The sequence below is a fragment of the Chelonoidis abingdonii genome, chromosome 1 (assembly GCF_003597395.2).
Source record: "Chelonoidis abingdonii isolate Lonesome George chromosome 1, CheloAbing_2.0, whole genome shotgun sequence".
NCBI classification, from domain to species: Eukaryota; Metazoa; Chordata; order Testudines; family Testudinidae; genus Chelonoidis; species Chelonoidis abingdonii.
Genome location: NC_133769.1, coordinates 54,648,533 through 54,661,470, shown reverse-complemented (window position 1 = coordinate 54,661,470; position 12,938 = coordinate 54,648,533). Strand labels below are relative to the sequence as shown.

The following is a 12,938-nucleotide window of genomic DNA, read 5'->3' as shown; positions in this document are numbered from 1 at the left end:
GAGGAGGCGGAGCAGAGGTGAACTGGGGCAGGCTCCCCAGGCGGGGTTAGTTGCTGCGGGGGGAGGGAGTCTCCCCAGGCAGAGTTAGCTGCCGCAGGGGGGAGTATCTCCCAGGGCAGGGTTAGCCGCAGAGGTGAGGTAGCTGCTGTGGCCGGGGGGGGGGGTCCCCCGGACAGGGGTGGGTGGCGGGCTCCATGGGTGGGGGGCTGGGTTAGCTGCCACTGGGGTGCGGGGTTACTGAGTGGGGGAGTGGCGCAAGGTGGAAGTGTCGCCTAGGGCGCGAAACTGCCTTGCACTGGCCCTGCAGTGAACTAATTTCTGGAACCACCTTCTAACTTCAGTTCTAGGAGCTGCAGAAAGAAGTGTAGGAGTCAAACTTTTTCCTAGGGGTTCAATTGTGCTCTGTAAGCATGGTCCTAAATTGGGAGTAGCATAGATGACCACAAATCCAGAAGAAGCACCAGGAGACTGTGTATCTGCTGCTAACATATTATTCCTTACTATATAGTATGGGGGACCAGATGACCCCAATCCCTTCTCATCTACTTTGGGGCACCATCCATTTCAAATGTCAGGCAAAATTCCATTTGTAGAGTTTACATTCTGCCTGCATACATTCCCTTCGCAATTCCATCTGAACTCAGTGCACTTCACTATTGTGTAGCGCTGCTGTGTGCTGTTAAACAATTGCCACCTTTACCGTACAAACAGCTGCATTTCAGGGCGGATGAAGTGATCTTTATACCAGTATATAGCTTCTAAATGGCTCTGCAGTTCTTCCAATTAAAGAAGATATATATGGCAAAACCATAATCAAGATCATTTACACTTTTGTCTTAGCAAACATGGGGTTGTACTTTTGCTAAGACATAAGCAGTAACAACAACAGTAGTACTTTCCCTCAGTTTTCCCTGGGGTTGCTTGAACCTTCCTAGAAGAGGTCAGAGCGTCCCTATGAAGGTCATACTCACAGTCTAAAAACCTCTGGGCTAGAATATTTCCTTTACCAGAGAGCATGAATTGCTCCTCTGTATCCATCAGGTTTCAGATTTTATCATTACAGGAGTAAATATTTTGAGTCAATTTACTGAGCAAATTATACATGACCAGATTCTGTCACCTTTATTCATGCTGTGAAACTCCTCACTTGTCAAGTAAGATACTAAATCAACACAAATCTGGCCAGAGAGGATTAACAGTTAAGTCTTCTCTCTACCATATGGCCTAAAGAGTTGATGACTTTCCTTTGAAATGAAAATCCAAATAATTAAATTTAGCATATTCAATCATTTTGAATCATCTCTTTCTAAAAATCTTTATTGTGTTTTCTAATCCACAGATGGGATGCAGTTGAAAGAAGAAGGAACAGGAAGGAAGGAAGACAAGAAAGTGCATTTCAGACAGGTTCCCCTAAGAACTTGCATCAGAGCACTGTTCACTTGGACAATCGCCGGTGTTTACAATGTCAAAGATGTTAGTCTTTACAGTTGTCCTAATCTACTCATTTGCAGTTTACAAATTTAAAATCTATGGTAAATAAAAATATATTGAGGTCAGATCCCAGTCCAACTGGATTAGGTTTTAGAAAGTAGGCACATTAGAGGAATAGTAGTGTCATGTTGAAAATATGACTGGGGGGTATGTCTTCACTGCAGTTAACCCAGGCTCTTACCTGGGGTTTAGCTCAAACCTGCACCTGGATTTGAAGGTGTTTTAAGGCTGAGTTAGTTTACTCAGTTAGGATGTGGGTTAGAACCTGGACTCCAGTTTAACTCGGTTTGGAACCCACCTATTTTGCAGTGAGATTGCTGGCTAATTCGTTCAATTGTTCATAGCTCTCCCATTACTTCACATGATTCTCCCCAAAGAACACACAATTGACTAGGAAAATAATCACAGAGGAGCTCAACAGAAAGTACCACGGGATATGCTCTCAGATACACACACACAGGCATGTGCAGAAATATAGAAGACAATAAAGCAGGTAGAGCTTTGTGGGCACTGTGGAGCCGGGCGCCTGAGGGCGGAGTGGTGCCTTGGCCCCGACATGCCAGCCGAGCCCATCAGTGCAGATTCCCCGTGAATAACTTCAGTGCTTGCTTCTGTTGTTGCTGCTCAGGAAAACTATCTTCATAAGCAAAGACTGTGAATGGCTAGCAAACTACAAAAGCAGTTTCTCCTCCCTTGGTGTTCACACCTCAACTGCTAGAGGAGGGCCTCATCCTTCCTGACTGAACTAACCTTGTTATCTCTAGACTGATTCTTGCTTGCATATTTATATCTCCCTCTGGAAATTTCCACTACATGCATCCGACAATGTGGGTATTCACCCACAAAAGCTCATACTCCAATACGTCTCTTAGTCTATAAGGTGCCACAGGACTCTTTGCTGCTTTTACAGATCCAGACTAACATGGCTACCCCTCTGATACTTAACTTGTCTAAGTAATTTTTAACTTCTTCTTTTACTATTTTAGCCTCCCATCCTACCTAATTTTCACGGACATTCACTATGTTAGACATCCAATCACCACCAACCTTCTTGGTGAAAACCAAAACAAAGAAATCATTAAGCACCTCTGCCATTTCCACATTTTCTGTTATTATTCCTCCCCCTCCGCTCATTGAGTAACGGACCTACCCTGTCCCTGGTTTTTCTCTTGCTTCTAATGTATTTGCAGAATGTCTTCTTGTTACCTTTTGTGTCTCTAGCTAGTTTGAACTTGTTTTGTGCCTTGGCCTTCCAAATTTTGTTCCTACATCCTTGGGTTATTTGTTTATATTTATCCTCTGTAATTTGACTTAGTTTCTACTTTTTGTAGGTCTTTTTTATTGATTTTTAGATCATTGAAGATCTCCTGGTTAAGCTAGCGTGGTCTCTTGCCATACTTCCTATCTTTCCTACACAACGGAATAGTTTTCTCTTTTGCCCTTAATAATGTCTCTTTGAAAAACTATCAACTGTCTTTAATTGTTTTTCCCCTTAGACTTGCTTCCCATGGGATCTTATCTACCTACTCCCTGAGTTTGCTGAAGTCTGCTTTCTTGAAATCCCACTGTCTTTATTTTGATGTCCTCCCTCTTACCATTCCTTAGACTCATCAACTCTACCATTTCATGATCAGTTTCACCCAAGCTGCCTTCCACTTTCAAATTCTCAACCAGTTCTTCCCTATTTGTCAAAATCAAATCTAGAACAGCCTCTCCCCAAATAGTTTCCTCCACCTTCTGAAATAAAAAAAATTCTACAATATATTTGAAGAACTTGTTGGATAATCTGTGCCGTGCTATTTTCCCAACAGATGTCTGAGTAGTTGAAGTCCCCCATTACCCGAAGTCCTGTGCTTTGGATGATTTTGTTAATTGTTTTTAAAAAAAGCCTCATTCATCTCTTCTTCCTGGTTAGGTGGTCTGTAATAGACCCCTACCATGACATAGCCTTGGTTTTTTTACCTCTTTTATCCTTTCCCAGAGACTTTCAACAAGTCAGCCTCCTATTTCCATCTCAACCTCAGTCCAAGTGTATAGATTTTTTAATATACACGGCAACACTTCCTTCCTTTTCCCCCTACCTGTCCTTTCTGAGCAAGCTGTGCCTTCTACACCAATATTCCAGTCATGCGTAATACCACACCAAGTATCTGTGATGCCATCTATGTGTAGGCTCATTATGAAAGTCAATTGAACAAGTACCATTCACTTCAATGGGCATTCTATTAGGCTTTACTTGTGTAAAGCATTTTCAGATCCTAAGCTGGGAAACATTCTGAAGAAGTAAAGTAGAAGCTATAGAAATAGCACATTTACAAAATGAATCCTGGTATCCTCAAGGTCTTTATTTAATTTGAAAGAATTTGTTATTACTACTGTATACTACTACTGCCACAATTCTTTCCCAAGAAACATTTCTTAGATGAACTAATAACTAAATAGGAGCATTACTGGAATTAAAAACATAAAGCAATCTCTTAAAAGCAAAACCATATATCATACAACACTGCATTATTACGTCTCTGTAATATTCCAATTAAACAAGAATAAGGTGATATAATAAATGTTTGGCTTTACCCTCCTAAAAGCTTGAAAACAGAGAACTGGCTCATTGAAGCGATATCACTAACGCAGTCCAGCTAATTGAACTAAAATCATTCTATGTGTAATTTTTTTTATCCTTTAAATTAAAAAACAAAGCAAAGGAGGCAAGGATCTTTGAGTTCTTTTCATGGTTATTGCCTGACATTTAAAATAGCTGATTTCAGCCATTATAAATGGCAGACCATGACTTACAAAATTTACGCCCCACATTTCAGACTGTGGAGTTGTGAATAGCAGTGCATACCAAAGCGCTGTGCTGTAATTCCCCCGTGTGGACTGCAGACACAAACTAAAAGGTTCCTAGTTCACATTAATATAATCCTCCACAAACAAGAACTTTTAATTCACACCTTCAGAGTCTATGTAGAGTGTTACAGCTAAGCACTTCGGTGCGTACTGCTATTCATACTCCTGTAGTCCAAACTGTGGGGCAGTGTAGATAAGACCTCAGATTGAACCAGGCAGTATCAAAATAACAACAATGCAATGCCTTTGTCTATGCTGCACAAAGCAGTTCTTTAAATAACAAAATTCAATAATCGCATTATTTAAATAACTTCCCTGCATGCTGGATTAAATTAACATTTAAAATCAGTAGTTGGCCAGCAATACTATACAATGTTACTAATTCAGCACAGTTGATAGATCTGATGGTGTTTGAATTAAATTAATGCTTATGCTGAAGTCAGAAAAAGTATCTACTAGACAGAAAGGACCTATAAAGCCATTTTGAGGCTCCCTTGACTTTTTTTTTGCAATATATTTTTACTTCAGTTAAAAAAAACTATTTTAATGTATAAACTTGAGAAAATTATCTATATATGCCTTGAGATTCTGATCTTGGTCCTACTAAAATCAGATAGATACAAAAAAACTAAAGGATATCATGGATAAAATGTTTTAGAAACTATATAACGATTATCATCTGTCAAAGGTCATTCACATTTTAGGATTCATAACCCCCAAAGATGACATATAAATTAGCCCTTGAATGATCCCAGTATTTTTGTCTTATCACCTAGTCCATTAAGCCATTACACATTATTCTCCAAGTGAAAAAATGATTTCTAACATCTGTTCTCAGTCTGTTATTCCATAATTCCATATATGCCCCATGTAATTCATTATGCTCATCCACAAAACATAACTATGTCTGACTTTATCTATAATGTATAAGCTTTTTTTTATTATTGTAATTAAAGGAATAGCATCAAAGTAAATAGCCCTAAAATGTAATCTACCTTGAAGATAATTTTTTGTACTGGGCCCTTTTGACCCAGGAAAATGCATTGGTTCCTCCAAATTAGAGTGTGACACAGACAACATTCTAACTACTCTCTGTTGTGACCTCTATTACAACAAAACAAGGACACTGGGTTCCTTTCTTGCCATTGTGCAGCCTTTTCATTCTGACTGACTGTTCAATTCTTATGAGAGAAAAGATATTAAAATGAAGACGAATATGCCTCTGAATGTCTTGAGAGTACAATCCTAATATATTCAGTATCCTGCAAGAATTGGTCAGGCAGAGGAATGGACATTGTGATATGCCAATCTGTTCATAACATATGTAAGTCTGCCTCCACAACCAAAACACATGTAGGTGAAACATTAGTCAATAGGAGCTAACGCATCCCTAAGCTTGCTTTTCATCTTTTTCTGCAGATGTATATATTTATGATTTTAGTCAATCCTCATAGCCAATTTCCTCCCACAAGAGCACACTTGCCATCCTTTCCTTTATATTTTCAACTGAGGCTACAATTTAAATCTGAAGAAAAATATCTGTTTACATTTGATACTTAAAATTTAACTCAACCAATACAAACTTTTTAAATGGTTCTATATGTATATCCCAAGATCATCTTTGTGGAATGCTAGAAAGCATGCATTGTCAAAAGTTGTCACAGTAGTTCTCTGATGGTGCCTATTCACTCAGAAAAGAGGTGGGAACTTAACTTATTGTAACAAACATGAGGTAAATCTCAGAGAAAAGGCAGCTTATAATTTTCACATGCATTAGTAGGTGTAGTTAAACACAATGGGGGAGCGTAGGGTGTACCTTGACCTACTAACTCATGTGAAAACTACTAACTGCCTTGTTTTCACTAGGATTTTACTACATGTTGTTTAACATGTGCTAGCTAATACAAATTAAGAACACACGTTTTTCCTAGCGAACACAAGGCCTAAACATTTCAGAGTAGTTTTACCCTGGTGAGGCTACCATGACAAAAAACTAGAAGTAAGAGGAAAACGGTGAGGATCGGATTGTGGGTATCCTGGGTGCGCAGTGAGAGACTGTGGATAAAAAGACACCCAGTAACAATACAGAAAGGGAGAGACACACATGGGGTCAAGTGAAAAAAAATCTAGTGGCACAGAAAAAAAGGAAAGAGAAACTCTAAAATTAACTGTCAAAAAAATGACAGAGCAGAAAGGGAGAATAAAAAAATCATAAGTGATGTGGCCCTTGAAGCAGATAGTGAGAAAAACTATAAGGAATGTGAAAGAGATTAGGGCAATAGCAACATACTGGTCCAGCCAGGTAGGGGGTCTTTGAATCTTAGATACTCTTACGTTTTCCTCTTCACGTCATGTTATTGGAGGTAGATTATCTGGGGCCAAACTCTGCCACCCTCACTTAAGTTGAGCAGTATCTACTCCATGATTAGTCTTATTAAATTCAATGGCCCTACTTCGGATGTAAAGTGCTAACAGAACTTGAATAAGGGTAGCAGAATCTGGCATGAATTTCCCATGACAACCAGTCATTATATCATTTTAGAACAGAATCATCTCTAAGTAAATAGGTAAACAAAACTGCATGTATAACATGAGAAAAATGATTAATATCTCCAGGGCAGAATGCAGAGACAATGAGCCTAAATTTCTGTATGTCAGACAAAGTGAGCAATTAAAAAAAAAGCCAAAATACTAAAACCCTGAAAAAGATATCCTGTTTTTCCACAGAGACCAGGTGTATACTTTTAGCCGTCTAAATCTGAGTTTTTAGCTTTTGTTTTGTAAATACTTGTATGCAACTGGAGACTCTTACCATTTAGCGTGAGTTTTTTTACTTTGAGAACTGATTAGACAGACAAAGTGTCCATTATTTCATACTTTCTTCAACATATTGATTTATCAATTAACATTTGCTGTGCATCATTACAGCCCACTGATTCTGTTGGAGCACTGGTTCCAAAGTAGGAGAGAACTGCTGGGAGAGAGGCACGCAAAGTTGCATCAGCTGACAACAGATCTGTCAGCTGTTCCCATCCCTCAAAACTGCCCCCCTCCAAAAAAAAACTTTCTTCCCTCTGCTTCTTCCAAGGGAGTTAAAGACAATCTCTGTTATTTTTGCCACTTAGGTAGTGCAAAGAGAATGGAGCAAGATCTGTCCCTCCATCTTGATTAGAAGAAACATTTCAAGGTGCATGGATTCTCTCTAAAATCATGTCTGCTAATATAGGAAATGAATACTTGCTGTATTATCTGAGTAACCCATCAGATACTATTTGCTCTCCAACTGCAAACATAAAGTGATACATAGTGAATGTCACTTACCGGGCCGAAAGCATTACTGTCAAAGCTGTGCCCGTGGTGATCACCTTCCACCCATATATGGCCATGCGGAACTTTCACATACTTGTTTTTGTACCCAATGGTTCTAAAAGACAGATGCAAAACAATTAGCAGTGTAAAAATATATATACACACATGAGTCAAAAAATTAAATAAATATAAAACATTTTTGTGAAGAAAATCCTGTTATTTATTACCTTGGGGCCTGATCCTGAAAATAGCTAAAGCATGCAGAATTTTACCACTTGTGAATAGTACCATTGACTACAGTATGCCAACTACATGAGAAGAATTAAACACATGTGCTAGTGTTTCCAGTATTAGGTCCTTCTTTATTAAACATGTTTTCTTTTTGCAAATACTCTAACACCGCAAGAAACAAAAGACATGTACAGTAATATATGATTTAGCATGTAATTGACTTTTTTCCATAATCATTCAAATGAACTCTTTGAAGCATCACATTTTCATGCCAGTAAAATTCAGGTGATCATATGTTGTACTTAAATATGAAGATATTTTAAGGCAAATTTCCTATGTGCAGTGCAATGTTTGCACCACCTCATTTAGCAAAAATAGCAAGACAGCTCTGCGCTGGCCGCAGATTTAGCATTCAGACTCCTGCAGTCATATGACCTTGCGTATGATCTCAAATTTCATAAGTTAAACAGGATTGAGTTAGGCAGTCATTTAGGTTTAGGGTTAGGGAAGCCAAAATGCTGCAGGAAGTGATTTATGTGGTTTGCTGCAAATAAGTACTGAACCAGTGCCCCGGAATGAGAGTAGGAAGTACCATGTTACTAGATGGTTACTCTTTTGTTACTACCATATTACTCTTTTGGATGAGAACATAAACCTGAATACAAAAAATTGTTACATTTTATTCATGGAATTTAACATCAATTTTCAACATCTTTCAGAATTCCAACCAGCCCAGTACCAACTTTCTAATTGCACAAAACCAAACACCCTAGCCCTGCCCCTTCCCTGAGGCCCTGCCCTCACCCACTACATTCCCCCTCCCACAGTGGCTTGCTCTCCTCCACCCTCGCTCACTTTTACTGGGCTGGGGTAGGGGTATGGGGTGCGGGAGGGGGTCAGGGCTCCAGCTGGGGGTGTAGGCTCTGGGGGTAGGGCTGGGGATGAGGGGTTTGGGGTGCAGGAGGGAGCAGCCATTCAGCATCAAGTGTAAAGCAAGGGTCCATCCTGTCTCCTTTTTTGTTTATGCTAATCATCGACTATGGATTAAAACAATATGACAGTGATAAATATGGCCTAAAATGGAACAATTCCAGGCTATTTGATCTAGACTTTTCTGACGACATCGTTCTTATCAGTGAAGATGCAAACAGACTACAAAAATGTACAAACCAAGTAAAAGTAGTAATGGAGAAGATACTTCTGAGATACAATGCAAAGAAACATAAAGTCATGTTAATGGGGCTATAGGAACAGAATGAAAATTGAAGAGGAGAAACTGGAGAAGGCAGACAATTGTATGTATCTTGGAAGTACCGTCAGGCAAAATAGTATTAGTTCTGAGGAAATAAGAAGAATTGGGAAGGCAAACGCTGCATTTGGAAGACTGAAAACCATCTGGCAACTCAAAAACATCTCCCTCAAGACAAAGCTGAATGTGTACAAAGCAATTGTTACTGCCAACATAGAGCAGTGAGACATAGCAACTTACCAAAAAACATACGCAAAAGCTGGATGCATTTCATCACAAATATCTGAGAAGAATATTGGGAATAACATATAGAGATAGGAAGACGAATGAAGAAGTCAGAAAATTTACTGGATAAGGCACCCTCTCACAAATAATCTACAAAAGAAGACATCAGCGGCTGGGACATGTGCTGAGAATGGAAAAAGAATGCTTACCAAATATTGCCCTAGAATGGAAACCAGAAAATGCAAGAAAAAAGAGAGGAAGACCACAAATAACACGGAAATGAACAATTCTGAACTACATCAAGCACCTCAACATGAAATGGGAAGATTTGGAGAGAACGGCAGTTGACAGGCAAGGATGGCAAATGTGGGGTAGCCCAATGTGCAACAAAGGAAGGGCTGGACTAAGGTCTAAGGTCAGGGAGCGCCAGTCTGGGGGGTGGGGCTGAGGGATTTGGAGTGTGGGTAGGGGCTGCGGTTGAGGAGGGGGTTGGGGTACATGAAGGGGTACAGGTTTTGGGCTGTGGATGTGGGCCCTGAGGTGAAGCCGAGGATGAGGGTGTGGGATGGGGCTCTGGGTTTGGGAGGGCTCAGGGCTGGGGCAGGAGGCTGGGGCATGAGCTTACCCCAGATGGTTCCTGGTCAGTGGTGCAGTAGGGCTAAGGGAGGCTCCCTGCTTGTCCTTGCTCCGTGCTGCGCCCTGGAAGCATCCAGCAAGTCTGGCTCCTAGGTGTGGGGGGCAGGAGGCTCGGCACGCTGCTCTTGCCTGCAGGGACCACCCCCCAGCTCGTATTGGCCATGGTTCCCAGCCAATGGAGTATGGAGCCATGCACTCCCTCCCCCACCTAGGAGCTGGACCTGCTGGCCACTTCCAGGGCGCAGTGTGATGCCCGGACAGGTAGGGCTAGCCTGCCTTAGCCCTGCAGCACCACCGACCGAGCTTGAAACAGCCTGGTCTGCAGTGCTGACCACAGCTGCCAAGGTCCCTTTTCAACCGGGTGGTCCAGTCAAAATCCAGACACTTGGCAACCCTAACCACACACTTCTTGTTTTATTTGCAAATTACACATGAGGTTTTGTATTATTGTACAAATACCCATACAGAGAAGTAACTTTACTCTGGTGTGTTAAGTTTCTTCCACATTTAAGTGTTTATAGGGAAGGGCCATGGCTAGTGAAGCTCGTAACTCTGCATTTAGCTCCTAAATACCACAGAAATGGCTGTCTTAGAAAAACAGACACAGTGAAGAGAAAGAAGGAAAAAAGATAAAAAGATCTGATATATGGAAAGAAAGAAAAGGGACTGTGGAAATGGAGGGTGAGGAAAGGCAAGAAAAGAGGTATCACTTTTCGATTAATAAATATGTATTTTATTTGTCAAATCATGTTTCATTTATTCTAAATGCATTATGTAATACTAGTATGCTCAAAAATTATATAAAGGTACATGAAAACTATCCTGATGCAAAGGAAAGACGGAAGAATAGTATGAGGCCAATATGGCTGCATCAGGATTTCTTTAATTACCTGAAAATCAAAAAGAAGTTCTACGTAAAGTACAAACATGGACAACGTGATAAGAATAGTACAAAAGAACGGTACAAGCATGTAGGACAAAAATCACAGAGGCACAAAATGAGTTACATGTAGCAAGGGACATAAAAAGCAACAACAATAGCAACATTAGGAGCAAGAGAAAGACAAAGGAAAGTGTAGACCCTCTACTTAGCAGGGAAGGAGAACTAATAGCAGATGACGTCAAGAAGGCTGACATGTTTAATGGCTATTTTGTCTCAGTCTTCACTAAAACAATGGAATTGTGGCCATATACTAAACACAATTAATGTTAACAACAGCGAAGAAGGAACAAAAGCCAAAATAGGGAAAGAATATTAAAGAGTGGTTAGATAAGTTAAATATATTCAAGATGAGGTGTAATAGAGTATGATAGTACAGACTGTATTCACGTATACTTCTGCTCTTAGGTCAATAATTTTATTTTGGGGAGAAAGGTTGTTTTTTTCCTAGTCGATGCACTGGATCTGGTTAAGGCTAAGGAGATCTGAAGATTATTCCTGGCTTTTGCACAGACTTTCCTCTGCAACCTTCGACAAGTAACTTAATCTCTTTTGTGAACTCAGTTTCCCATAGGTAAAATGGAGGCAATCATACATCTCTATTTTACAAGGATATTATGAGGATAATTACTGTTTGTGATGTTCTGAGATACTATAGCGTTCTGGGAAAAAGCCTATAAATATATAAATTAAAGGTTCTTTCATGCTCAGATTCTGTCACTTGACCAAAAAAGTGAATTGGGGAATTAACTTCAATTTGCATTTCAACAACTATTGATTCATCAAGCCACATTGTATTTTTCATCTAATTTTAATCCACATTTCCAGCTACCTACAATGTGACAAGAGATACACTGAAAATGGCTACATAACTCTAGGCGGGCTTTAGATTGCTTGGAAGCAAGTAGGAAGTAACAATAAGCATTAATTATTTATTTTACAAATGGCAAACCCAAAAGAATCCCAGTTTAAAATAGTTTTGTGGGCAGCTAACAGAGTGACTCTGGGAGAACTATTTTCTGTGGAAGCTCCTTCTGCAGTTCTTCTAATGCTGACAGGGTAAGAACCCACTTCTTTGAAAATGGACTCAGAGACATACATAATCAGAGCCTGGCTTGATTAAAGATTAGTTTCCAAAATTCAGTTCAAGAATCATATAATTTAACAGATCCAAAAAATGTCTTGAGCTGGTAAATATATATACCTTTTATGCCCCATATTCTGCCATATGTATACACTGTGGCCTTTTGCAATTCTACCCATGATTTATTCTGCTTTATGAATGTGACACAGCTAACCTTCCTCAAAGCTATAAGGTTGTACTTATCAAAACGTATTTGAGAAAACAACAGAGATATTTTCATGCTATTAAGAATTCTCTTAGGAAATAAGTTAAATGGCTTGAGCAGCTCCCTGCTCTGTTTCAATACTTTTATAAAATACTACATAAGAACATGTTTTAATGAAGAATTTCAAAATGTAAGCCCAGAGAAGTTGTCCACTTGTCAAAATTATTTAACATCTATTTTCTATTCCACAGACTTAGAAGATCACTTAAGTCCTACTTAAATTCTGTTTTGAAGGTGAGAGACTAACGTATTCTATAGATTTGGGGCTGATCATCTGCACAAGGGTGATTTTTACCTGGAGAGCTTAGAGACTTGATAAAGCCTGTAGTAATATTTTAACTCTACCCTCTTGTCCATATGCAGTGCAATATTGTCATTAATTATATCATCACATGTTATGATTGCTACAGACTCCGCTTCATTCAATATGTAGGCTGGTGAGTATGTAGTGAATGAAGTACCGGAAGTAACGAACAAGGCAAAGATACTACTACTCTTGATGTCATTGTAGCCCAAATCCTGGACCAGATCATACTAACTCCCATATGAATTTTTTTGCTAATAAAGTTTGATTGTTCAAACATTCATAGAAAGAACACAAAAGAGCATGAAGCAACAAACCATACTATTCAATATTTTCCAGCTCCAGTCAGAGCAA

The 12,938-nt window shown here is 39.5% G+C and overlaps 1 protein-coding gene across 4 annotated transcripts in view; it reads right to left on the bottom strand.

Annotated features, from left to right (window-relative positions):
- Positions 1-12,938, bottom strand: part of IMMP2L (inner mitochondrial membrane peptidase subunit 2) — an 855,648-nt gene that overhangs the window by 139,046 nt on the left and 703,664 nt on the right. For all 4 annotated transcript variants that reach the window (XM_075065651.1, XM_032782923.2, XM_032782922.2 and 1 more), the window contains exon 5: positions 7,663-7,765. In XM_075065651.1, the coding sequence (XP_074921752.1) occupies positions 7,663-7,765 (103 nt within the window). The remainder of the gene's footprint in view (positions 1-7,662; positions 7,766-12,938) is intronic.